General features: G+C 52.4%; 1 protein-coding gene across 3 annotated transcripts in view; it reads left to right on the top strand.

Annotated features, from left to right (window-relative positions):
* The window catches only part of CORO2A (coronin 2A), a 98,139-nt gene extending 72,464 nt beyond the window's left edge, over positions 1-25,675 (top strand). For all 3 annotated transcript variants that reach the window (XM_074953687.1, XM_074953686.1, XM_074953685.1), the window contains 7 exons: positions 6,679-6,795; positions 7,351-7,455; positions 9,293-9,389; positions 19,355-19,467; positions 22,458-22,548; positions 22,833-23,089; positions 24,679-25,675. In XM_074953687.1, the coding sequence (XP_074809788.1) occupies positions 6,679-6,795; positions 7,351-7,455; positions 9,293-9,389; positions 19,355-19,467; positions 22,458-22,548; positions 22,833-23,089; positions 24,679-24,810 (912 nt within the window). In that variant the 3' untranslated portion in view covers positions 24,811-25,675. The remainder of the gene's footprint in view (positions 1-6,678; positions 6,796-7,350; positions 7,456-9,292; positions 9,390-19,354; positions 19,468-22,457; positions 22,549-22,832; positions 23,090-24,678) is intronic.
* Positions 25,676-25,896: the final 221 nt, after the last annotated feature.

The following is a 25,896-nucleotide window of genomic DNA, read 5'->3' as shown; positions in this document are numbered from 1 at the left end:
CTCCGGCGCTGGCGATCTCACCCCGCCCCCAGGTGCAGTCGAGGGAAGCCGGCGATGATGTCCAGGCATTCCCCCTCTCCACGTCCTTCGACATCGGCCCACTCGGACAGAGAGCCTAGTCACTCCCCAAGCTCTCGACGCTCAATGCACTGAAGCTCGGCTCCTCCGTGGTCTTCAGTCTTGGAAACCTCTGAGTCGGAGTCTGACTCCTACCACTCTCGGGGGAGTAGGAGACGACAATCGAGGTCAAGGTGAGCCAGGCGAAAGCTCCAGACGTGGTTCGGCACCGGCTCCACCGGCGGTTGACTGCCCCGGCCCTGACAGGTGCTCCATCGGCACTGACGTTCCCCCGACTGTCACGGGACCCCTTGGGAGCTGATGGCAGGGAGCATCTGGTGCTTATAGGGGCTTCCTCTGCCTCATCTCCGGACGAGGCATTGGTGGACGCAGTCATAGCCTTGGCGCTGGAGGACAACGGGGTGCTATAACAGTTGCTACGAAGGGTCTGGGCATTAAGGCTGAAGAGGTGGTCAAGGAGGCTGATCCCAAGGTGGATACCCTCGCTCCCTCAGGTCCTTCTCCTATTTCCCTACCACTTATTAAAACTATTGTGGACACCACCAAGATCCTGTGGCAGACCCCAGCTTCCTTACCACCCACTGCCAAGTGCAACGAGAGGCGTTATTTCGCGCTCTCCAAGGGGTACGAACATTTGTACTCCCACCCACCTCCCAACTCTCTTGTTGTGGACGCTGCTAATCAGCGTGAACAGCAGGGTTTCCAGGGGCCCTCCCCTAAAAACAGGGAGGCTAAGTGACTCGACCTTTTTGGGAGAAAAGTCTACTTTACAGGGGGTCTGCAGCTCCGTATCTCAAACCAGCAGGCCATCGTCAGCAGGTACTCTTATAACACCTGTGCAGCGATGGCCAAATTTGTGGAGCTCCTCCCTTCAGACTCCTGAGTCAAGTTCTCGGCCTTGGTGGAGGAGGGAAAACTAGCCTCCTGGGCTTCCCTCCAGGCTGCATTGGACGGTGAGGATGCCGCCACTAGGGTCATGGCTGCTGGGGTGGTCGTGAGAAGGGGCTCCTGGCCCCAAGTATCAGGGCTCCCTTACGAGGTCCAGCAAACTATTCAGGACCTCCCATCTGAGGATGTGACTCTTTTCTCTGAAAAGACAGACAAGAGGCTTCATAGCCTGAAAGACTCATGAGCCACCCTCCGGTCTTTGGCCCTGCACACTCCTACCACACTTTAGGTCGCAACCTCCTCTGAGGTTCTATCAGCAGAACCGCCAGGAAGGTTCCCAGAGGAGGAAAAGGAGTGGCAGGAAAAGACAACACCCATCCTCAGGCCAGGGCTCTGGCCAATCCAAACCACCTTCTGGCCTGAAACAGGCCTTTTGAAGGTGGTTGAGGACAGGCGCACCAGATCCCCAACTGGATCCACCCCACCTTATCTTCTCATCCCGACTGTCCCCTTTCTACTGTGCATGGTCCTGAATCACCTCGGACTGCTGGGTGCTCCACAGTAGAGAGGGGTTACTCCATCCAATTCTGTGCCCTCCCGCCCTTCCACCCTCCTTCCCCGTCCCTCTTCAGGGACCCTTCTCACGAACAGGTCAGGTTCATCCGAGCCACCTTCGACAACCTGAGTCTCCTTCTAAACGAAGCAAAATTGACTCTGTCTCCTGTCCAGAGGTTAGAGTTTATAGGGGCAGTACTGGACTCGACCCAAGCCAGGGCATACCTGCCGGAAGTGAGGTGTCAGGCCCTGACCGATATCATTTGAGGCCTCGGACAGTTTCCCACCACCACAGCGAGAAACTGCCTGAAGCTTCTCGGACACATGGCTGCCTGTACCTACGTGGTGCAGCATGCCAGACTCAGGCTTCGACCTCTTCCGTCATGGGTTGCGTCAGTATATCACCCAGCCCAGGACAGCTTGGACAGGATTTTGACCCTGTGTTGCAAGGTCCTCGACTTCCTCCTGTGGTGGCCCGACCCTCAGGAGGTCTGCTCAGGGGTCCCCTTTGCCACGCCGCAGCCGTCTCTGTCGCTAGTGAAGGACACATCAGACTTGGGCTGGGGAGCACATCTGGGAGACTGCAGGACTCAAGGCCTCTGGTCTCAGGCGGATCTAGGTCTCCACATCAATGTCAGAGAGCTGAAAGTGGTGTGCCTGGCATGCCAGACCTTCTGGGCATACTTAACGGGACAACGTGTATCAGTCATGATGGACAATACAACAGCAATGTTCTATACGAACAAACGGGGGGTGCACGCTCCTCTCCCCTGTGCCAGGAAGCCCTCATGTTGTGGGACTTCTGTGTAGAACATTCAATACACTTGCAAGCGTCGCACCTCCCCGGGGTGCAGAACGAGCTGGCGGGCCACCTCAGCAAGTCGTTTCACAGCCACAAGTGGTCCCTTCGCCCAGATGTCGCAATTTCAGTCTTCCAGAGGTGGGGCTTTCCCCAGACCTATTCGCCACGCGACACAACAGGAAGAGCCAGCAGTTCTGCTCCTTCCAGAATCACAGCCCGGACTTCAGCGGGGACGCATTCCTCCTCCCATGGGGAGGCTGTCTCCTATACACCTTTCCACCCATACCGCCGGTTCACAAGGTGCTCCTCAAGATCCGGAGAGAACGAGCTCAGGTCGTATTGATAGCACCAGCCTGGCCCCGCCAGCACTGGTGCACGTCTCTCCTAGACATGTCAGTGGAAGCCCCTCTCACCCTGCCGCTCTTCCCGGACCTTCTGACACAAGATCACTGTCATCTTCAACATCCGAACCTCGAGTCGCTTCGCCTCACAGCGTGGAAGCTCCCTAGTTGAACCCAATGGAGCTTTCCTGTTCAGACCAGGTTAAACAGGTCCTCCTTGGCAGCAGAAAACCCTCTACGAGAGCCACGTACCTTGCCAAGCGGAAGAGATTTTCAACCTGGTCAGTGCAGCGCCATTTGTCCCCGACGCTAGCCTCAGTGCCGCTCATTCTGGGCTACCTCCTCCATCTGCAGCAGCGGGGCTTTCGTTGTCATCAATAAGGGTGCCACTTAGCAGCCATCTCGGCCTTCCGCCTGGGTGCGGAGGGCCGCTCTGTGTTTGCTAACTCTATGGTCAGCCAGTTCTTAAAAGGGCTCGACAGGCTATACCGTAATGTGCATCAGCCTGTCCCTGTCTGGGACCTCAGTCTGGTCCTTTCTAGGCTCATGGGACCCCCCCCTTTGAACCTTTAAAGACATGCACCCTGCTCTCCCTCTCTTACAAGGTGACGTTCCTGGTAGCGATAACTTCGGCCAGGAGCGTGTCTGAGCTCAGGGCCCTGGTGTCCGACCCTCCCGACGCCGTGTTCTGTAAGGACAAGGTGCAGCTCAGGCCTCATCCTGCTTTCCTCCCGAAGGTTGTGTCACAGTTTCACATCAACCAGGACATCTTTCTCCTCGTATTCTACCCTAAGCCACTTTCCAGCGGCAGGGAGCACAGGCTCCATTCTCTGGATGTCCGCAGGGCGCTACCCTTTTACGTCGAGAGAACAAAGCCGTTCAGAAAATCGGTCCAGTTATTCATGTCAGTGGCGGACAGAATGAAAGGACTGCCTGTGTCGTCACAAGGCATTTCGTCATGGATCACGTCTTGTGTTTGTGAGCGCTACAACCGGGCAGGGGTTCCTGCACCTCCGATCTCTGCACACTCCACCAGGGCATAGGCTTCATCAACAGCGTTCCTGGCTCAGGTTCCCACTCAGGAAATCTGCAGGGCAGCGACGTGGTCCTCCATCCACACTTTCGCCACGCGCTATGCGATTACCCAGCAGGCCAGAGACGACGCGGCCTTCAGAAAAGTGCTTCGATCAGTGGAAGACTCCGACCCCATCTCCTGAACTTGGGCTTGTGAGTCCCCTGATTGGAATCAACATGAACAAGCACGTGAAGAAGAAAAAACGGTTACTCACTTCTCGTAACTGTTGTTCTTCGAGATGTGTTGTTCGTGGCCATTCCAATACCCACCCTCCTGCCCCTCTGTCGGAGTAGCCGGCAAGAAAGAACTGAGGGGGTGGTGGGTCAGCAGGGCTCTATATTGAGCGCCATGAAGGCTTCAGGGGGCGCCAGACCGGCCCAACAGAGGCTGCTAGGGGAAAAAATCTTCTGGCTACCCTGCACGTGTGCGCGCGCACACCTGATTGGAATGGACACGAACGACACCTCTCGAAGACCAACAGGTATGAGAAGGTGAGTCACCGTCTTTTCTCTTCCGCACTGATGTATTCCAGGTGGGGATGGCTGCTTCTGTGGGCAGCATTGCACAAGGGGCCAGGTGGAGGCAGGATATGTGACTTGGGCTGATGTGGGGAATTCTGGAGTGGATTATTCAGCGTGCTCCGTCTGAGCCCCAGTCCAGCGCCCTGGTGTTGCAGAGCGGCCGGGCTAAACCCTCCAGTTAAACTGGAGTTCGTCTGTGGAGCAGTGCATGCCAGCCAGAGGGTAGCCCTGTCCATCTGTGAGGAAGACGGGCAAATTCTTTCAAAAGAGATTAAATTGGAAATGTTTCCATGATGTGTCCCAACGTGGTGCTGCAAGTTCCTTCAGCAGAGGCCTGGATGAAACGGAGCCTGCTTCCAAGAGGAAATCAATTGCTCTAATGTCTAGCAGCCATTTGTCAGCCTCTCTCAACACAGCTTGGTGTGACTTGCTCGTCTTGACAGCCTGGCCGCTGCTTTTGGACAGTCCTTAGCATGTGAAGTAACGTCATGCTGCCTTACAGCAGCACTCCTTCCCCACCGGCAGAATAAACCTGGAAACCGCAACAGAAACAGAGTGACTGGGGCGAAACGCTGCTCTCCTCTGTGAGCTCGCACATCCCGGGGCCGTGCTTTGTTAGAACGGATCTCATGGTGCCTGTCAAGGGTCTCCAGCAGTAGATCTCCCTCTGCGTGCTAACAGCTACTGGCTGCCATCCAGGAGAGGCAAACAGCACTGTGCTCGGTATCTGAATTTACACCCTGAATTCACTGCTTTGCAACTGTCTACTTCTCGGAAGGGAAAACATAAAGATTTCCGTTCTCCTATGCACCCCTGCCTCATCCCCTCACCTGACTGGTCCCCGTAACACCTCATGCCACTCTTGCCTGTCTGCCTTTCTTATGCTCACCCCAACCTCCTGCTTCTTGCCCACCTCATCCCCTCATTCCCCCCTGAAATTCACCATGTTTGGGTTAGTTTCCCACCTAGACACTATGGTGTGTGGTGTCCTGGGAATAGATGGCAAGGGATCCAGGTCTGTGTTGTCCCCTTGCCAGTGTCTGTTCGAATAGTCCTCTCTGACTCTGTGGGGGAGATTGCAGGGCCACGCTGTGTAAGTACACAAAAGCTTCTACATGAAACCCCATAACTAGCCGCAGCCTACCTAACATTTCCGCTGGCAGGGTAGCAGTATTCTGGCATGTGGCTCCTGCAAGCTGCAGCCGCTAGAGAGCCCCATGGTCTCCCTCTTATGCCCTCCAACGCAGTGTAAAGCTGATCGCTGGGCTTTTCACAAAGGCCCCAGGGGAGCTGGGCCTCTTGCTGCCCTCTGTGCCACACTGCTGCCATTGTTGCAGCAGGGCAAGCAGCCCAGCCCTGTACGACTAGGGTTGCCAACTTTTTAATTGCAGAAAACTGAACACCCTTGCCCTGCCCCCTGCCCCACCCCTTCCCCAAGGCCCCGCCCCTTCTCCAAGGCCCCGCCCCCCGCTCACTCCATCCCCCTCCCTCTGTAGCTTACTCTCCCCCATCCTCGCTCACTCGCTCATTTTCACCGGGCTGGGGTAGGGGGTTGGGGTGCAGGAGGGGTTTGGAGGGTGGGAGGGGGCTCTGGGCTGGGGAAGGTGATTGGGGTGTGGGAGGGGGTGAAGGCTCTGGGGTGGGGCTGGGGATGAAGGGCTTGGAGTGCAGGAGGGAGCTCCCAGGTAGAGCTGAGGGGTTCAGAGTGTGGGAGAGGGCTCAGGGATGGGGCAGGGTGTTGGGGCGCAGGAGGACGTTCGGGGTGTGGGCTCCAGGCAGTGCTGACCTCAGGCAGCTCCTGGGAACTGGCGACATGTCCCTCCAGCTCCTGGGCGGCCAGGGGGCTCCATGTGCCACCAGCCCCCGCAGGCGCCACCCACACAGCTCCCATTGGCTGCAGTTCCTGGCCAATGGGAGCTCTGGAGCCAGCACTCAGGGTGGTGCCCTGGAGCAGGGGGCGGACAGCACGTGGAGCCCCCCTGGCTGCACCTCTGCTTAGGAGCCGGAGGGACATGGCTGCTTCCCAGGAGCTGGGCACGGAGCCTGCCTGCCCTGCTAGCACTGTGGCCAACCAGACTTTTAGCATCCTGATCAGCTGTGCTGACAGGAGCTGCCCGGATCCCTTTTCGACCAGGAGTTCCGGTTGAAAACCAGATGCCTGGCAACCCTACGTGCGACCTGCACTCCCGTTGCTGCAGCGGGGCAAGCAACCCAGCCCCATGTGACCTGCGCTGCCGTTGCTGGCAGATGTGCAGTGAGATCCTCATTCGGTGGGGCTTCAGGAGAAGGGGGCAGTTCGTGCCTTTTCTGCTCAGCAAACTCAAATAAGCTTTGGACAGCAATGAGAAAAAAAAGGTCTCCCCATGCCTGGATTTCCCATGTGACCATGACGGTAATGTGCTGTGTGTCTCCTTACAGGAAGCCAGCTGCAAGTCTCACAGAGTGAATAAAGTTTTGTTTCTAGGAAACATGAAAAAGCTGCTCTCTACTGGAACATCCCGCTGGAATAGCAGGCAAATTGCACTATGGGAGCAGGTGAGTCAGAGCCAGCAATCCCGCCATAGATTGCCCAGTTTTCCTCACCAGTTGGGATTCCTCATTACTTTCACTTTAACCCTTGTGCCTGCCAAATACCCAAGAATTAATTTGTAGCTAAGTTCCAGGCTGGTCTGTCAAGCTAAAAACTCTTAGGTGGATCCTGGCTTTTGTGTATAAAATGTTATTAAATAGAAACTAATCGGTGAAGAAGCAAGGCAGGCTGAGAGCATGGCAATAATGCAAACGGAAATGGAAGCAATCTTCTAGCATTGGAAGGGGTGCCTAGTATGGGAGGGAGCAGTTTCAAAGGAGCTATGGGCCGGCAGCAGGCGGACGGGAGCAGCATGTCCATACTCCAGACCTGCAATAAGAAGTGTAAAGGTCTTCTGCGTATCCCTCCCCCCGTGGCCATGGGCCCGCTCGGAACTGCCCTCCCTCCCACAGATCCAGTGGGAGCAACAGTGGGACTCAGGGTCGGATGCTCTAGGGCATTTTCAGGCATGGCACGAAGGTTCTGAGAGCGGCTGTTTCTCTCTCCTTTGACATGCCCAGGATGATCTTTCTCTGCCTTTAGTTGAGGAGGATCTGGATGGCTCCTCCGGGCTGCTGTTCCCGTTCTATGACTCTGACACTCACATGCTGTATGTGGTGAGCAAGGTAAGTGCTTTTTCTTTGAATTAACATCAACGCCACCGATTCTGTTCCCAACTACGCTGCTTTTATGCCATTGGCTTCAGTGGAGTTACTCCCGATTTACACTTGCTTGAGTGAGATGAGAATCACGCCATTAGGCTTTAACTGAAGGTCCCAATGAAGCAATAAGACACTTACTGGATAATAGACAGATACTAACTGTGAATCAGGTCTTCAGTATTAACTGCAAAATCACGTATTGCCAGGACATCCCACAGTCTTTGCCAAAGATGAGCAAAGAAGTAGCAGGAAAAGACTTCACTTGCACTCACTAGAAGTGAGGCTGAAAAGATGGGATTTCACTCTGCTCTTAAAAGCCTTTGGGGCTCACTTGTCCAAGTATGGATCACACATTGCTGTGCATTGTCTAGTCTGGTACGCATTTGGGGTCCACATGTTCTCCTGTTTGGCTCATTATATGACAGGCAGAAAAAAGTGCTTTCGTGTGTTGATCTGAAAGTTCCCAAAGTCCTGATGTGTCTAGCTCTTTAATCCTTACCCCGTGGCCCTGATCCTGCGCAAACAAGCCTAACACTAACACTAGGCACATGAGCTAGCTGCCTTTGTGGGAGTGGAGTCCAGCATGCTCAGGAGTACTTGCCATGTCAGGGTCCAGGTGAGCAAAGGTCTGTCCGCTTCTGTCCCCTCTCTTTGTAGGGCCTGAGAATCAAATAATAGAGATATGTCTAGCCCCAAACTGAGCTGACCCCCATGTAGTGAGCAGCCCAGGGCAGAGGCACTGCTGAACACCTAAAATCCAGAATCATAGACATGTAGGGCTGGAAGGGACCTCAAGAAGTCATCGAGTCCAGCCCCTACGCTGAGGCAGGACCAAATATACCTAGGCCATCCCTGACAGGTGTTTTGTCCAACGTGTTCTTAAAAACCTCCAATGAGGGGGATTCCACAACCTCCCTTGGAAGCCTGTTCCAGAGCTTCACTATCCTTAGAGTTAGCAAGTTTTTCCTAATATCGAATCAAAATCTCCCTTGCTGCAGATTAAGCCCGTTACTTCTTGTCCTACCTTCACTGGACATGGAGAACAATTAATCAGTCTTCTTTATAACCGCCTTTAACATGTTTGAAGGCTGTGATCAGGTCCTGCCTCAGTCTTTTGCAAGACTAATCATGTCCAGTTTCTTTAACCTTTCCTTATAGGTCAAGTTTTCTAAACGGCTGAGCATTTTTGTTTCTCTCCTCTGGACTCTGGCAACTCAGAGTTTAACAGTTTACTCCAGCTGAGGCCCCACCAGTGCCCCATAGAGGTGGACTGTTACCTCCTGGTATCTTACTTATGACACTCCTGTTAATACCCCCTGGAATATTAGCCTTTTTCACAACTGCATCACATTGTTGACTCATATTCAATTTGTGATCCACTGTAACCCCCGGATCCTTTTCAGCAATAGCCATCGTTCACCATCTAGCCAGTTATTCCCCATTTTGCAGTTGTGCTTTTGATTTCCCTTCCTAGGTGTCATACTATAAATCAATGATACACCTTCACCTGGAATACTGGCTTCCATTTTGGTCACTCTCTGACTAAAAGGACATAACAGAAATAAAAGGGGTTCAGAGACCAGTGGAGGAAAAATGTTAGAGGCCAGGAAAATACTTTTATATGGAAGGAGACTGGAAAGATTGGGACGGTTTAGTTTAGAGAGGAAACAAATACAAGGTAATATGATAGCGCTTTAAAAGACCAATGGGCGTTAGAGAAGGTAAACCAGGTGACCGCCTTGGGCTCCCCCTCTCCTGCAGGGGCTAAGCAATGCCTTGTGTTCTCTCTTGTCATCTCTAGGGAGATGGGAACATACGATACTATGAGATAAGCTCTGAGAAGCCGCATCTGAACTACCTGATGGAATACCGCTCCCATCTACCACAGAAAGGAATCGGTGAGTTTTTATCATGTAGGTCTCATCTCACTAGGGGCCCAATCCCACACCCTGAGGGAATCCAGTGGGAGTGTAGGACTGGCCCAAAATACCAGGGGTTTTGGTGAGAAGACAGGGGGCCCAGTTCTGCTCTCACTCAGTGTTACACTGTTGTAAATCACAGATCCATAGACTCCTAAAACCAAAAGGGATTATTATGATCATCTAATCTGATCCCCACCAGAACCCAGCCAGAAAACCTTGCCCAGTGAGCCCTGCAGTCGTCCCTGTCCCTCCCCTCCCACCCCCAGGAGCTCCCAGCTGAGCTAGAGCGGATCTTTTAGAAAGTCACCCAGTCTTGATATAAAGACTGCAAATGATGGAAAATCCCCCATATCGTTGGGAAACTGCTTCAGTGGCTATTTACCCCTGCTGTTAAAATGTGCATCTTATTCCTAGTTTGAACTTTGCTGACTTTGCTTCCAGTCTGGGATCTCCTTGTGCTTTTGCCTGCTACACTAAAGAGCTCTCCAGTATCAGCCGTCTTCTCCTCAAGCAGGGACTTACAGACAGTGTTTAAATACTCTTTTAACCATCTTTTCGATAGGCTAATTAGATTGAACTGATGCCTCTAATGGAAAGCTTGGTTCCCAGTCCTCAGATTATTCCTATGGCTCTTCCCTAAATCTTCCTCAATTTTAAATCTGGGGCAACGGTATCCCCAGTGATGTGTACAGAAGTAACAGCACTGCCCTATTGCTACATGATATTCCCCAGTTACCATGTCTCAGGACTACATTAGCTTTTTAGGCCACATCCTGGCACTTGGAGCACGTGTTCAGTTGGTTTCCAGCATGACCCCTAAGTTCTTTTCAGCATCACTGCTTCCCCGTCCATCTGACTTTGTTCCTAGGTGTAAGACCTTGCTTTTGGTTATATTAAGACACAGTTTACTGCAAGCCAGGTTGGTTTGTAGAACTGCCCTCTCCTTACCGTTATTTACCATTCCACCAATTGTGTCATCTGTAAATTTTACCTGCAAGGATTTTATAACTTCTTCTGGATCATTGTTTAAAATAGTGAATAGAATTGGGCTGAGAACTCATCCCTGTGGAGCCCCACTGGAAGCACCTCACTAGGTGACAATTTTCCATTTGCAATTGCTTTTGAGATCTATCAGTTAGCCGGTTTTTCATCTATTCAATATATGCCATATTGATTTTGTATAGTGCTAGTTTTTAATCGGAATAGCATGTGGTACTAAGTCAGACACCTCTCACGACTTTCAGTACATCAACACAATTACCTTTATCAGCGTAACTTGTAACCTCATCAAGAAATGCTGTCAAATGTATTTGTCAAGAAGACCTTTCCAGTGTTACCAAAATCTAGTCCACTGAATGTAGCGGGGGAAATATACACTGAGCTGACTTTGGGGTCAAGACAAGGAGCAGCCACCTTTTAAATCAGATCAAATGCGCCTTAGACAGGAGGATTTATTAACATTAAAAGTAAATGAAGCTGCTCTAAACACTCAGCAGTAGTTCAGGACTAAAGAAGGCTCATCAGTGGAGGACTTAGGGCCACATCCAGCCCCAGCCAAACACCGTACAAAGGTTGCTTCACCTGTACAAAGGCAGAGCCATGCTGCTGCCGAGCAGGTTGCAGCCTGCCCCACCCTGCTTCTTGCTGTTTTCTTGGGTGTGTTTTTCCAGTTACTACTGCAACTGGCTAATTGCCTGGCATGGCTATTGCACCCTGGAGTCTGCGAGCAGGGGTCTGGCCACCCCAGCCACCTCTCCCTTGGATGTGCTCTGAAACAAATGTGGGGACTTGTTGTGTGGGCTAATGCTTGTTCTGCACTGCCATGGAGGTGAGTGGGACTGCGGGCGCACGGGGCTGCGGGAGCACTGCACTGTTCACCACCTTGCAGACTGGGAAGTCAGGACTGTGCATTTGTTGCAGGATGCAGACTGACAGGGCTGCTCCAATGGCTTCCTTTGATCACCTGCTGCATTGCCCAAACCTCTCTGCTCCCCTGAGGCACAGTGCAGGATCTGCTGTTGGAGACCTTAAGTCTTCTGCAGAGGATGATGTAGTGGTCTGAGCCTCAGCTCTGCAATCCCCACATCTCGGGCAGAGCCAGCTCAGTCCTTCATCTTTCTGATGCAGACTGAATGAGTCTCCTGCAGGGCAGGAATGTGCAGTGCCAGGCACTGGCTGCTGTGCATGGATGTTAAGGTCATTGGCCTGATGGGCTCTCACATGCAGGGTGCAAATCAGGGTGTAACTCCATTAAGATGAGTACAGTTACACCAGTATAAAACTGATGAGAGTGAGAGGAGAGTCAACCCCCGCAGTTAGAGAGAGAGAGTTTTGCATTGAGGCACTTGGTGAAAATCTGGAGTGGCTGAAAGCTGGGCCAGTCCCAGTTACTCCAATTAAAATATACTTATCTCCTGTTGGACTCTTAGCTCTTAAAATGATCCTTATGCAAGAAGGGGCAATGCTTAAAATTGTAGCACACTGTGGTTACATTTCAAGGCAATTATTCTTAGTAAAATTACAGAACTACCTCCGGGTTTGTGCTGTCTGCAGATAATCTCCACAGGCAAAATAATACCACAGGTCTGTACAGACAGGTTTCTGGCTTCTGCTCCTGCCACCTACTTTGAATTGCTCATTAGATGCTGTGGCCAGGGCACCTGTTCCATGCTACACTGGATCAACACTTGAGGAAGCCAGCATCTCATCATGGAGTACACATTCATCTTCCCCAAGCACTGCTTTCTGCAGCGTCTAGTCAGCATTGCAGGGGAATCAGTGGCAGCAGGAGAAGGATGCTGGTTTATATAGTGCGTAGCTCAGACAGCTTTCAAAGTCAGGCAGAGCTGGGGCAAGGACCATGCCCAGAAACACACAGCTGCCATGTTATGCTCAGTAATAGCACACGAAGCCTGGGAGATTAGACTCTTCTTACTGAGAGCTAGATTTTGACTAGCCCTAATGTGCCCATGTAGGGAGGTATAATAACCCTCCTCCACTCACACACACAGCTCCCCTGCTTGACCAAAGCAGGCTTCATGCAGCTGCTGTGCCCCCAGGAACAAGTGAATGGAGAGGGGCAGGAAGTGGTCAGAGCCTTGACTCCACCCTCCAGAATGTATGGAAGTGCTCCACAGTACCATGTGAGAGAGCTTGCCAACATAGTCTCTAGTACTCAGAGACTGGCTTCAGCCCTGAAGCAGGAGGTTTAAGAGCCCTGCCAAAATGTGTGTTACCATTAAAACTCGGGAGTTTCTTATTGGCCATAAAGAAGGCTAGTCCCTCTTGCTAAATTCTGGGTCTCAGTGACTTCCTATGGCAATGAGTTCCTGTCATGGGGCCCCCACTCCTCGGGGCTGCTTTGGGGATTCGCTCTCTTCCAGGTGCAATGCCTTGACCTGTTGTCCCCTCCGTCACTCTGCAGCCCCACTCTCACGCCAGGAGCTGCAGCTTCCTCTCAGTGACTTGGCGCTCCAGCCAGGTTGCTGTGTGCTTTTCCCACCCACTCTGTCAGTGGCTAGTAGGGGAACCTGGGCCCACCCACAAATCCAGGTTCCAAGCCAGGCACCCTACAGCACTCAGCCAAGACCTGCTCAGTCCCCAACCTTGATGCTCTCTCCCTGGGCTGCTTCCTACTTGCCTCCCACAGGTTTTTTTCTCCACCTGCCTCTCTTCTGGGAATGCCCTTCCCTCAGGGTCAGGCTCTTGGGGTCTTACTCTTTCCCTGGTGTAATGGGGTTGGCACCCACCTCTCGCCTGCACCCCTCAGTCAATGGTTTGTTCGGCAGGTTTTCAGTGACTCAGTCTTTACCTTCTCCCGGCCCTGGTACGGGGACGTACCCCCAGCAGCCAGCCAGGAGCTCCTTCTTAGCTCCCCTGGTCCCTGCATGCACTGAGCTGTCTGTGGTCCTGCTGCTCTTCCAGCCAGGCCAGGAACCCAGACTCTCTCTTCCAGGCCCAGACAGCAACTGACTGACCCTGTCTCTGCTGCCCCTCTGATTGGCTGCTTCCACTGCTTCCAAAAATCTTGGAGGATTTTTCTTCTGCTCCTGTCTGGGATTGGGTGTAGCAGGCCTCCAACAGGGGGCCTCTGGGCCTAGTCCACCCTGTCCTACCTGGATTCCCTCCTTCCCTCTCTCATGCACAGAGGGTGGCTGTAGCCTTCCTCACTGCAGCCATCTCTGTTGGCTGCTTCCTGGCTTTATACTAGCCCAGCACATACCTGCTCAGCTGAGCTTCATGCTGCAGTCAGGGGTTGCTTCTCCAGCCTAACCCCCGCATGCGGAGTCCATCATAACTGGCCTTTTCCAGCTTCCGTAAGCCTTTCAGGGCTGTTGTGGGGTGAACACAGGGCTAATCACAAGTTGTGGGAAGAAGTATATCCTTTTTATCGGGTTTGAATTTCCCACTTTTCACTGCCATTGAATGTCCCCTTGGCCTTGCGTTCTGAGACAGAGAAAACAGGAGCTGCCAGTCGCACATCTCTGGGCCAGTCACTGTTTTATAGACTTCTGTCATGTTCCTCTCCAAGATAACAAACCCAGTCTGTTCAGTCACTCCTCACAGGGGAGTGTTTCCAGGCCCTTGATCATTCACCCTCATTTATGTGGAGCGAAAAAGGAAATTCTGCATGCACAACATTAATATCTGCTCCAAAGGTGCATGGGCAGTAGCTCAGAATTCCCCCAGGAGTATATAATGGTGCTAACACTTTCCTATCTCTACTGGAAATACTTTGCCTGATGCAACCTAGGAGTGCATTGGCCTTTTTCACAGCTACATCATATTGGCAGCTCATAGTCATCCTGTGATCAACCAATACATGCAGGTCTTCCTCCTCCTCCTCCGTCACTTCCAATGTATACGTCCCCAGCTTATAGCACAAATTCTTGTTGTTAGTCTCTAAGTACACGACCTTGCAATTTGCACTATTAAATTTCATCCTTTTTCTATTACTCCAGTTTTCAGGGTCCTCCAGATCTTCTTTAATGATATTCTGATCCTCCTCCATACTGGGAGTACCTTCCAACTTTGTGTCATTATGATGGAGTGTACAAATCCCACACTGAGCAACAAGGGCTTATTTTGGGCTCAGCCAGCCCCGCCCTACCACATCTGCAGCAAATGCTCCATCTGCTGGAGGAATTCAAAGGCAGCGAATTAGCTCAGTTGGGGAGTAGCGCTGAAGGTGAACAGACCTGCAGCCCACAGCTCCAGCAGAGCAGAGCAAAACGAAAGCTAAAGGCTCTGACGCGGCTGCCCAGAGGGGCCCTCCGTGAAGAAAGGGAGGACCCTCTGCAGAGACAAGCAGAGAGGGAAGTATCGTGTGGTCCTGGACAGTGGCGACTTCTTCCTGCTTCCTTTTGATTTGATTTTCCCACCAGGCGAAGGCCTTGGACTGAGGTGACCCCAGGGGAGAGGAAGAGGCCGAGGGAGAACAGCCTTAAGTAGTTTTGGTTGCCAGGTTACTGGTAGCCCAAGGGCCCCTGGGTCAGAGCCCAGTGGAGTGGGAGGGCTCTGATCTAGGGCCCTCCCAACCAGCAGTCTCAGGGCTAACCATGGAGGCCTGTTTCTCTTGTGGGCATCCAGGCCGCCATTATCAGGAATGTCCCTATATGGAGTACAGCTGTGGGCAAGTATGGACGGCAGGGAGCCGTGCCCGGAAGCACGCTCCAGCAAAACTAACAGTTCCTGTACAAATAAATGGGACTGAGGTAATAGGTCTAGTAGACTCGGGATGTGAGCAAACACTTGGTCCGGGACAACCTGGTCCCCAACCCTGAAGCCCTCGGAGAGACCATCTTCCTGTAGTACATTCATGGGGATATTAAATCCTATCCCAGTGCCTGGGTAGAGGTCACCAAAGGGGATTACATGAGGCCCCTTGTAGTAGGGCAAGCCCCAACCCGAGCCTACCCTGTTATCTTGGGTCAGGATTGGGAGCACTTTTCTGACCTATTGAGGGGATGAAGACCTGTTCCTGGGAGCCCAGAGGAAGCGCCCGAGGGAACCAGGGCAGGCAGGGAACCCTTATCCCTGATCCTGGTGGGAGTAGGTGAGGAGCAGGACCCCGGGGAGGGGGGTTCCCACCGAGAGAGTGCTGCCAGAAGATCCACCAAATCAGAAGACGTTACAAACCCTGCTCCTGAAAGGGAGTCATCGACCCGAGAGATGGATTTTGTGGAGGACCAGAGGGAGGATAAGACCTTGACCCATGCATATGAACAACTCCCAGTGATTAACAGTGAGGTCATAGATCCCCACAGGGCTGTGCAGTACCCACACTTTGAACTCCAAGAGGAATGCTTATATCGGCTGGAAAAGGACCATCAGACGGGGGAAATCCATTCACAACTCCTTGTCCCTCGGCCGTATCGGCGAGAAGTCATGCGATTGGCCCACGCCATCCCCTCCGCAGGCCACCTTGGACAGGAGGAAACTCTGGCCCGGCTCTTAGACCGCTTCTTCTGGCCTGGCATACCTCAAGAAGTAAAAAACTTCTGCAACTCCTGCCCGGAATGCCAGCTAGTCAGGCCAAAAGGGGGGATGAAAGCCCCCCCTCGTCCCTCCCCTGGTCATCGATGGACCTTCAAATGAATTGGGAGAGACCTTGTCGGCCCCCTGGAAAAAAGTGCTGCCAGATAGAAACACCTATTGGTGATAGCTGATTCTGCGACTCGCAATCCGGAGGCAATCCAGCTACGTAACACCAATGCAAAGACTATTGCCACGGAACTTTTGAAAGTCTTTGCTCAAGTAGGAATTCCCAAGGAGATTCTCACTGACCAAGGCGCCAATTTCACATCCCGCTTGATGAAACAGGTCAGTGAGCTTTTAAGAATAAAGAGCCTCCAGACCTCCATTTATCACCCGTGAACGGATAGCCTGGTTGAATGCTTCAACCGAACCCTGAAGCAGATGCTGAAAAGGTTTATGGCAAAAGACATCCGCCATTGGGATCAACTGATCCCCCCCTCCCCCCGTCCTGTTTGCCATTCAGGAAGTCCCGCAGTCCTCTACAGGCTTCTCCCCATTTGAGCTCTTGTATGGGAGACGGCCCTGGGGAATCCTCGACCTGGTCCAGGAGATGTGGGAAGGACAAACTCTGAGAGCCCAGAATGTCCTACAGTACGTGTTGAGACTCAGGGGGAGACTGGAGACTGTGGGAGCTGTGGTTAAAGAAAACCTCCTCACCGCCCAACAAACCCAGGAAGGCTCCTATAACAAGAGAGTGCAGGTACGCACTTTCAGGCCAGGCAATCAGGTCCTCCTTCTGCTCCCAAGTATGGAGTCTAAACTATTGGCCAAGTGGCAGGGGCCCTATGAAATTGTGCACCCAGTCAGGCCAGTCAATTATGAGGTTAGACAACCTGACAAACGGAAGCCCACCCAGGTTTATCACATCAACCTGCTGAAGGCATGGAAAGAACAAGAAAGTCTATTCATCAACCCTGTACCCCCAGAACCAGAACTGGGGCCCCAAGTACCTTACGCCCTGTCACCAGAGGCTATACAGAAGGGGGAACAACTTTGCCCTGAACAAGGAGCCCAGGTGCAGTGCCTAGTGAAAGCCTTCCCAATGGTGTTTTCCTCCCTATCACCTCACGCACCACCACATCCAAACCGAACCTGGACAGATCGTCCAGGAGAACCCCCTGCTGCTTCCCCGGAAAGTGCATGAGGCGGTAAAACAGGAAGTCCAGACCATGTTGGAGCTTGGGGTCATTGAGGAATCCCACAGCGAGTGGCAAAGCCCTGTCATAATAGTCCCAAAGCCGGATGGCACTGTCTGGGTTTGCATTGACTTCAGAAAGGTTAATGTGATCTCCAAATTTGATGCCTACCCCATGCCCCATGTAGATGAATTACTAGACTGGCTGGGCGAAGATCAGTACATCACCACCTTAGAGTTAACAAAGGGGTATTGGCAAATCCCATTCACACCAGAATCGCAAGAAAAAAAACACTTTTGCCACTCCTTTCGGTCTTTACCAGTTTCGAACTATGCCCTTTGGACTCCATGGGGTACCTGCAACATTCCAGCGCCTTATGGACCAGGTGTTGCAGCCCCATAACTCATACTCTGCAGCCTATTTTGGTGATGTAGTCATTTAAGGCCGAACCTGGGAAGAACATCTGGCACAAGTGGCGGCCGTGTTCTGCTCCCTGCACAGGCTGGACTAACAGCAAATCCTGGAAAATGTACAATCGGGGAAGAGAAAACCATCTACCTGGGATACATTTTGGGGAAAGGCCAGATCCAGCCTCTTATAGATAAATTCCAAGCCCTCAAGGACACGCCATGACCTACCAACAAGAAACAGGTCAGGAGGTTTTCAGGACTGCTGGCTACTACTGCCAGTTTGTACTGAGGTTCTTGACAATCGTGCTCCTCTCACTGATCTCATCACGAACGACAGCCCCAAGAAAGTACACTGGTCCGAAGCCTTTCAAGAATTGAAAGAACACCTCTGTACAGAACCAGTCGTATTCAGTCCAGACTTCTCCAAAGAATTTATTTTGCCGACAGATGCTTCCGATGTGGGACTCTGCGCTGTTTTATCTCAGGAAATAAAGAGGGAGGAACACCCAGTGCTCTATTTGAGCTGCAAGCTGTTCCCATGAGAACAAGCCTACTCTGTCATAGAAAATGGGCCGTAGACTCGCTCCGATACTATCTCCTGGGAAACCCATTCAGGCTCATCACCGACAATGTCCCGTTAAGATGGCTAAACACCATGAAGGACACAATCCCCGGCCTGATACACTGGTACCTGTCTCTCCAGCCCTACGCGTTCCAAATTCAGCATCGAGATAGGAAAGCTCACCAGAATGCTGACTTCTTTTGCAGAGAAGGGGGGGAGCAATTGAATGGCCCCAACTCCCCTGGCTCCATCTTGAGGGGGAGGGTGTGTGATGGGGTGTACAAATCCCAGACTGAGCAACAAGGGCATACGGGCTCCTTTTGGGCTCAGCCAGCCCCGCCCTACCACACCTGCAGCAAATGCTCCGTCTGCTGGAGGAATTCAAAGGCAGCGAATTAGCTCAGTTGGGGAGCAGCGCTGAAGGTGAGCAGACCTGCAGCCCACAGCTCCAGCAGAGCAGAGCAAAACGAAAGATAAAGGCTCTGACGCGGCTGCGCAGAGGGGCCCTCCGTGAAGAAAGGGAGGACCCTCTGCAGAGACAAGCAGAGAGGGGAGTATCGTGTGGCCCTGGACAGTGGCGACTTCCTCCTGCTTCCTTTTGATTTGATTTTCCCACCAGGCGAAGGCCTTGAACTGAGGTGACCCCAGGGGAGGAAACGAGAGGAAGAGGCTGAGGGAGAACAGTCTTAAGTAGTCTTGGTTGCCAGGTTACTGTAGCCCACGGGGCCCTGGGTCGGAGCCTGATGGAGTGGGAGGGGCCCAGGCTCCCCTCCCCACAACCCCCTTGGCAGTCCAGGGTTGTGGCTGTGAACACTATGCCATGCTTCCCAACCAGACTCTGAGTGGAGACCATTAGAATTTTTATTATCACACTTCCACTTTATGTGCCAAAGTCATTAATGAAAATGATAAATAAGATTGGTCCCTGAAGTGGGATCACTGGCAGTCGGGGGTGCAGACCCCCCTATCCCTCTCCATGTCTGTGCAGTGAGGTCACTGGCAGCCAAGGTAGCCCATCATCAGGTGCTTGAAGCCTGTCTGCTTCAGAAGGAATCCAGCTCTCAACCAAACATACCGTATCACTTAGGGAGATGGGAATTCCCCCCAGGGTCCCACAGACATTTGTCCAGTACAAGCCAGCTGGCTCTTTGTAATGTCACTTGAAAAGAGAAGGGGCTGTACCTGCCCTCTGAGGCATGTGTCTGGCGGGAGGGTCAATACCCCCGCATGGGATGTTTGCTGGTGGAAGGGCGCTGTTACAAACCCCACCTGCCATTTCTTCTGCTCTCCCCTCAGGAATCATGCCAAAGAGGGGCCTTGACGTGTCAGCCTGCGAGATCTTCCGGTTCTACAAACTGATCCCAGGCAAAAGCCTGATTGAGCCCGTCTCTATGATTGTGCCTCGCCGGGTAGGTGTGCGTCAGCAGCCCTCTCACTCACAGCCACCGTGCCTGATAGTGCACTACTGAGCCGGGAGGGGGAGGCACGGGCTGAGCGGGTTTCCTTTGTAAGATCTGTGGCCTAGAACCCACCAGAGCAGGGAGCTGACGGGGCAAGGCAGCACCTTGTTTATATAGGAACTGTGCATCATTTGGGGACATTGAGGTATAATTGGGGTACGTTTTGTACCCAGGGCTGCTGTTTTGGAGATCAGCCCGTTGGGGACCCCCTGGGCAAAACCTGGACAATGACTGGGCTCGGGGTCACCCTGATGGAGAGTGATGGTTGGGTAAGAGGACCTGGAGAAAGCCAGGAGTAGGGAAAGAGAGTGCATTCTTCTGGGCTGCTGTACTTCTCTGGGGGGTAGGGCGTCTGTGGAGGGTCATTCGTTTCTAAAAGAGCTGAGCTGAAAGAAGCAGCTGTACCCTGCGGAGGGAGCGGAGCAGCTGTGGGGATCTGGTCCTCAGCGGAGAGCTGGTGTTTACAGGCGGAGTGGAGTAGCTGTCCCAGCATGCTGCGAGCTCTCGATCACACCCAGAGGCTGGAGCAGTGCAGCAGTTTGACCAGCCAGCAGCACTGCAAAGAGCTGAGCTGATGGAGAGCAGCTGTTTGGAGGGGATGGCTCATTCTGCGGGTGGGTTTAGTTTGGGACTGTGACTCCTGCACGTTAGGGTAGTGGTGATAGAAATCGGTACGTGATAAGGTTTATACAAGTTCACCCTGTCATTTCCCTTCCCTTTCTTCCGTAAAGTTTTCCTGTTGAAAACCCTCTGGAAATGGGGAATAAATTGCCTATCAAAGGCACCGGAGTGCTATAGATCTACCTATAGGCTTCCAGGTTACTGGTTTGGGGCTCCAAGTGGAGTAATTTAAGTTTTAGAAAAAAAGCCTTTAAAAGTGCATCCCCAGCCCTTGATTGCTGCCAAGGCCACTGGCAGAAGGGTTGCTCCTTTCTGAGACTGCCTTGGAGCCAGGTGCTCGGCTGAGGTAAAGGGGGAATCTGCATTGAAGTAACAGCCCTGAGCTGATTCTCACCAGCCTGGGGTTTGGCACAGGTTGTTCCCTCCTGACACATCCTCATGGGCCCGTGCTTCAGAATGCAGGAACTGTTCTTCTCCTGCCTGGTGGTCCCCTGTGTCACCTTGTGTGGGGATGGAGTCACTGAAATGAGTGTGAATGGCTTGAGAACTGCCTGGCTGTGAACTTTCTCAAACACAGCCTCCCCAAAGAGAGCCATTTATAAGAAGGGTGGCATGACCTGATCGAGCACGGGTACCACCGGTACCAGGCTGTCTACACTGCGTGTGCTCTGGTGTAGAAGAAGCTGATAAATGTGTCCAGCCTCAGCCCTGGTGCAATGACAGTGCAGGTGAAGCTGGAACCAGGAGCTCCTGTCACGTGCTCCCTGATCAGCTCATGTCCTGGCTCCGTGAGCTACTGAGTCTGACCGTGGAAGCTGCAGCCCCGTTTATAAACTGGTCAGGCTCTAACCAGGCAGGGCAAGAGGTACAGCTCCGGGGTGCAAGGCGAAGGAGGGGCATATGTGCGTATTACCCAGCCAGCCCAGTTCATAAGCCTATGGCAGCATTGTGCAGTCGGCTGGTCCCTCAATGTAGAGAGGACATGCACCAGGCTTTGTAAACTGAGCTGGGGTTTCCCAAGCACTTCACACAAAATACACTGTCTTAGGTAAAGTATAAAACAGATTTATTAACTACAGACATATAAATTTGAAGTGATTACAAGTGGCAGGCATAAAAGATCAGAGAAAGTTCCTGAAGAAAATAAAAGATAAACACACAATCTAAATCTTAAACCTTATTACATTAAGTAGTATTTAGATCAGCAATTTTCTCACCCCACTGGATGTTACAGTTCTTAATGCACAGACTTCTCTTAAGCCTGGACCAGTCTCCTCAGATGACCATTGTCTTCTCGGCATTCCTGTTGCTTCCAGCGTAGATGGGGGAGGAGAAAGGCAAAGGCATATTGCAGCTGTTTTCTGTTTTATATCCTTAGTCCTGGTGCCGAGAAGACACTTGCCCAGACCTGTCTTGGTGGGCTTTGCTGAGTCACTGGGTGGAGCAATCTCCTGGTGTGGTCTTGTGCAGCTGGTCATAGAGCTGAGCAGTCCCCATTGTGTGGTGCTTGGGCCGCTGTCATGGATTGTAAATCCCTTGATTACAACTCCCCTGCTGATTAATGGTCACTGAGCACCCTCCTGGGCGCGGTTTGCCTTCTCCGTATGTCACTAGTGAACTTGCAACATATTTCAGTAACAACCGTACAGCAAAATCTCATAACTTCATACACACTAATGATGATATACGTATTTGGACAGAAGAACAGGTTTCAGGAGATCATGACCTTTCCTATGATACCTTACATGGCATGCATTGTATGAAATATCACAGCCATATGTGAATAATGAATATGGGGGTTGCAGGGTGCCATTTTGAGGTACAGTGTATCACACTACTCCAGCACTTTCAAACCATCCAACTCCTTCCTGCTTGTGCTTTGTCTTTAATATCCACCCTGGCTGAAATCCTGACCCTACTGAAGTTAATGGGAACTTTGTCACTAACGCCAGTGGTGGCTGGATTCCCCCTTCATATGGTGCTTGCATAAATAACAGTCTTACTGAAATGAACTAAAAAGTGTCTTGCAAAATTCCCCTCTTCCAATGCAAGTAAGTGTTGAGCAAAGGAGAGGAATGTCTCTGGCTATTTTGTTGTCACCCTCCTTCTAGTAGAGGGGAGCCCCATGGATTTGGTGTCAGGGCTAGTAAATTTTCATGGCAAATTTGAAGGTCATAAAACGGGGCTGTTGGGATGAGTCATTGTGAAATGCTCCCATGGCTATTCTCTCAGGCTGAAAATTCTGCTTCCCGGTGACATGCTGAAGCTGTCCGTAGCTGGCAGGGGCAGCTGTGACTGTGCTGTCTGTGTATTTGCAGTCGGAGCTGTACCAGGAAGACATCTACCCGCTGACAGCTGGAGCCCAGCCAGCACTCTCGGCGCAGGAATGGCTGAATGGAATTAATAAAGGTGAGGCTTGCAGAAAGAGGAGAGTCAAACATTGATTGGATTGTCTGGTGTAGACACACAATGTCATTAGCTATTTTACCCGTTGGCTATTGGAAAACCATGGCAGAGGGAAAAATATGTCAATAACAAATCTCTACTGTGAGTGGCGCAGAGCCATCTCTGTTGTGTATTGCCTTTGGAAATAACTCCACACTTGAGCCTGATTATTTGAACCTACAGATCTCCTGTGTTTTGTTCAGTCCCTGATGTGATGTGTGCTAACCATTCATCTACTTGCATTGTAGGTCCTGTCCTGGTATCTTTGAAACCAGGCTCTGAAATCCTGAATTCTAAGAAAGAACCATCACTGCGGTCCACAGAATCAAACTGGTACCAGGACAGGACAGAAAGAATGGCAAGGAAGGAAATTCAGAAGCAAAGTGGGATCCAAGAAAAGAGAGGCCAGAAAAAAGTGGAAGAAAGATTGCAGGAAGACAGACAAATGCAGCTTTCAAATGGCTTCGACTTATTCGAGTGTCCTCCACCCAAAACCGAGAACGAGGTCTGGCTGTGGGAAAGCATGTGGGCATGGGGGGAGAATTACATACAGCTGGCAAAGCATGCAAACTGCAGAATGTTTTGAACTGAAAAACAATGCCAAAGGTCTGCAGTGTGGGACTTGGGTGCATTAGCAGAGCTGAAGAAACCCCCCACTTCACTGCCAGCATGCCGGGCACACAACTAGCGCTGGCCAAGACCTGTCCATGTCCCTGCCCCCCAGGAGTTCACGATGTACACAGACAAAGGAATGGTTACCATGGCCATTGGACAGATGGGAACTGAGCCCCAGAGAGACTGAGCCTTGGTCTACACTACAGAGTTAGGTCAACGTAAGGCAGCTTACGTCGACCTAACTCTCTAAGTTAAAATGTAGCTCACACAGATGTAAAGCGCCCACCACGCTGACTTAATAACTTCACCTGTGTGAGAGGCATAGCCCTTAGGTTGATGTCGTTGTCAGGGTCAGTGTAGACACTGTGTTATTTCCATTGCCTGTTGGCTGTCAGCCCTGTGCAGGGCTCGCAGCTGGAACCCGCCCTCCCCTGTCAGCCAGTCCCAGGGCTCCCTTTCAGGGCAGGGAGCCTACCAGAAGTGAAATTGACATTCTTGTCGGTTTCATGGCTGCTATGATTTCACATTTGGTCTCTGGTTGTCAGCCCCGGGGCGAGAGGGCTCTGGCAGGCGAGCTCTGCAGGACTGTCAGTGCCCCACACTCCGACTGTCAGTGCCCCACTTCAGTAAGTGCAAGCTCTTCTGGTGAGGACGTACACTGCCAGCAGAAGGAGGGTCGTGTGGACCGCAACAGCCAATTGAATTACTGCAGTGGCTGTAGGTGGACCTAATGTAAATTGACCTAATCTTGTAGTGTAGACAGGCCCTCAGTGTCTACACTTAAAATGTATCTCCCACTGATGTAACTCACCCACTATACTGATTTAATACTCCACCTCGGGCAATGTAGTTAGGTCAATGCAGCATCAGTGTAGACACTGTGTTGCTTACATTGTGTGTGGATGCCTTTCAGAAGCCATCACACTCACAGTTAAATTGATGCAAGCGTTCCGGGTGAGGGTGCGCACTGCTGACACAAGGAGCATAGTGTGGATGTGTAAAAGCGATTTAATTACTTTGGTGGCTGTACATTGATGTAACTTAGGTCGACTTAATTTTGTAGTGTAGACTTGCCCTGACTGACTTGCCTAAGGGCGCACGGGGAGTCAGTGGCATAGCCTGGAATTGGACCCAGGTGTCCTGAGTGCCAGGGCAGTGTTTTAGCAACCAGCCCATTGGTGGATTGGAGTCACCTTGCCTGGGGGTGGGGCTGGGATGAAAAGAAATGCATATTCTTCTGTCTCTTTCCTTTCCTGTGTGTTTCAGACGTAGAGCTTTGCTGGGACCTGGCCAGGGCAAGGTACCTAGTCTAAGCTGTCAGGTAGTGGCAGCAGTGCCTAGCTGCTTTGGGAGGGTCTGGGCACCCTGGTTTTTGCTGTGGTGCTGCAGAGCTGCAGTCGAGCAGAGACGTTCATGTGCGTTTTGCCTAGACCCAGCTGGGGCACTACAGAAATAAACAGAATGCTGTTTGCTTCACAGCTGCTGCAGATGTTTTACCGCCAGCAGGAAGAAATCCGGAGACTGCGAGAGCTGGTTAGCCAGAGGGACATCCAAATCAAACAGCTAGAACTGGAGATTAAAAACATCCGCATGGACTCGGGCAGGTACTGAGGCGACAGGCCCACTCTGCAGCCATGGCATGCACTGTGCCTGCAGCAGACACCGCGCTGCCTCACGAGAATGACTCTTTTATGTTTTGCATTGGGAAAAAGGAGGTGAATGCAGTGCAGACTTCCTCTGGCTCCGTAGGACGGCAGGCGGGTGGCTGTCTGCTGCATGGGGATCTGCTTGGCTGCTCTACAGTTCTCTCACGGCAGGTGTTCCCAGGGTAAAGGTGCTTCTAGAGCTGCAGCCAAGTCCGAGGAGACTGAGGCTGGAGCAGTGCAGGGAAGGCTCTGGTCTGCGGCCGCCATGTGACTCCTCTGCGCACCCCAAGGGTGCTGGAGCAGGGCTGGTCAGGCTCCGGGGCTGCAGCCTCCTTGTGCCTCCCCTGCGTCCTGCAGGCCTGTGGCTTTACGCATGGGGCCTGCCGTCAGCCTGTGCTTGGACTGCAGTGCAGTGGCCCTGCCCTCCATGGCAGGTGGGGACGGCTGCCAGTGCCAGACAAGTGCTGTATGGAGTGGAGCCCTCGGCGGTAGCCCCTATCTCAGAGGAACCATCACGACACCCAGAGGGGAACTGGCCCCTGCTGCTGCTCTTCCCCTGGCCCCCACAAAAAGAGTGTTTAGTGGGGAGGGTCATGAGAGCAATGAACTCCTGCTGCAGCAGAAAGCCCCCAGGGCAGGCTGGATAGCAGCCCCTGTCCCTACAGGCACTAATCCAGCCCAGGGGCACCGGAACACGGGGGGGCCAGAGGCCATGGCTCCCATCACTTTTAAAAGTGGGAGGGCATAGCCACTTTTTTCCAGTCTTAAGGGCGGTGGAGAAGAGCAAGCGGCTGGCAGGGCCTTGGGGGGAAGAGGTGGAGTGAGGGTGGGGCCCTGGGGGAAGGAGTGGGGGTGGGACCGCAGTTCAGGCACCAGCGGCCCCTCCACTTCTAGTGAGCTTCTGGTGCTCCTGACCCTGCCCCAGGGAGATCAGGCTGCATGCTGGCATGAAGGCCTGTGGGCACAAGGGGTGATGTCAAAGGACAGCACGCTGCACTAACAAGGGACGGGATTATGTCGCACAGTGCTCTCCGTGCTTCCTGGAGGAGGG

This window comes from Natator depressus, chromosome 5 (assembly GCF_965152275.1).
Source record: "Natator depressus isolate rNatDep1 chromosome 5, rNatDep2.hap1, whole genome shotgun sequence".
In the NCBI taxonomy this organism is placed as follows: Eukaryota; Metazoa; Chordata; order Testudines; family Cheloniidae; genus Natator; species Natator depressus.
This window is presented reverse-complemented; position numbering and strand designations above follow the sequence as displayed.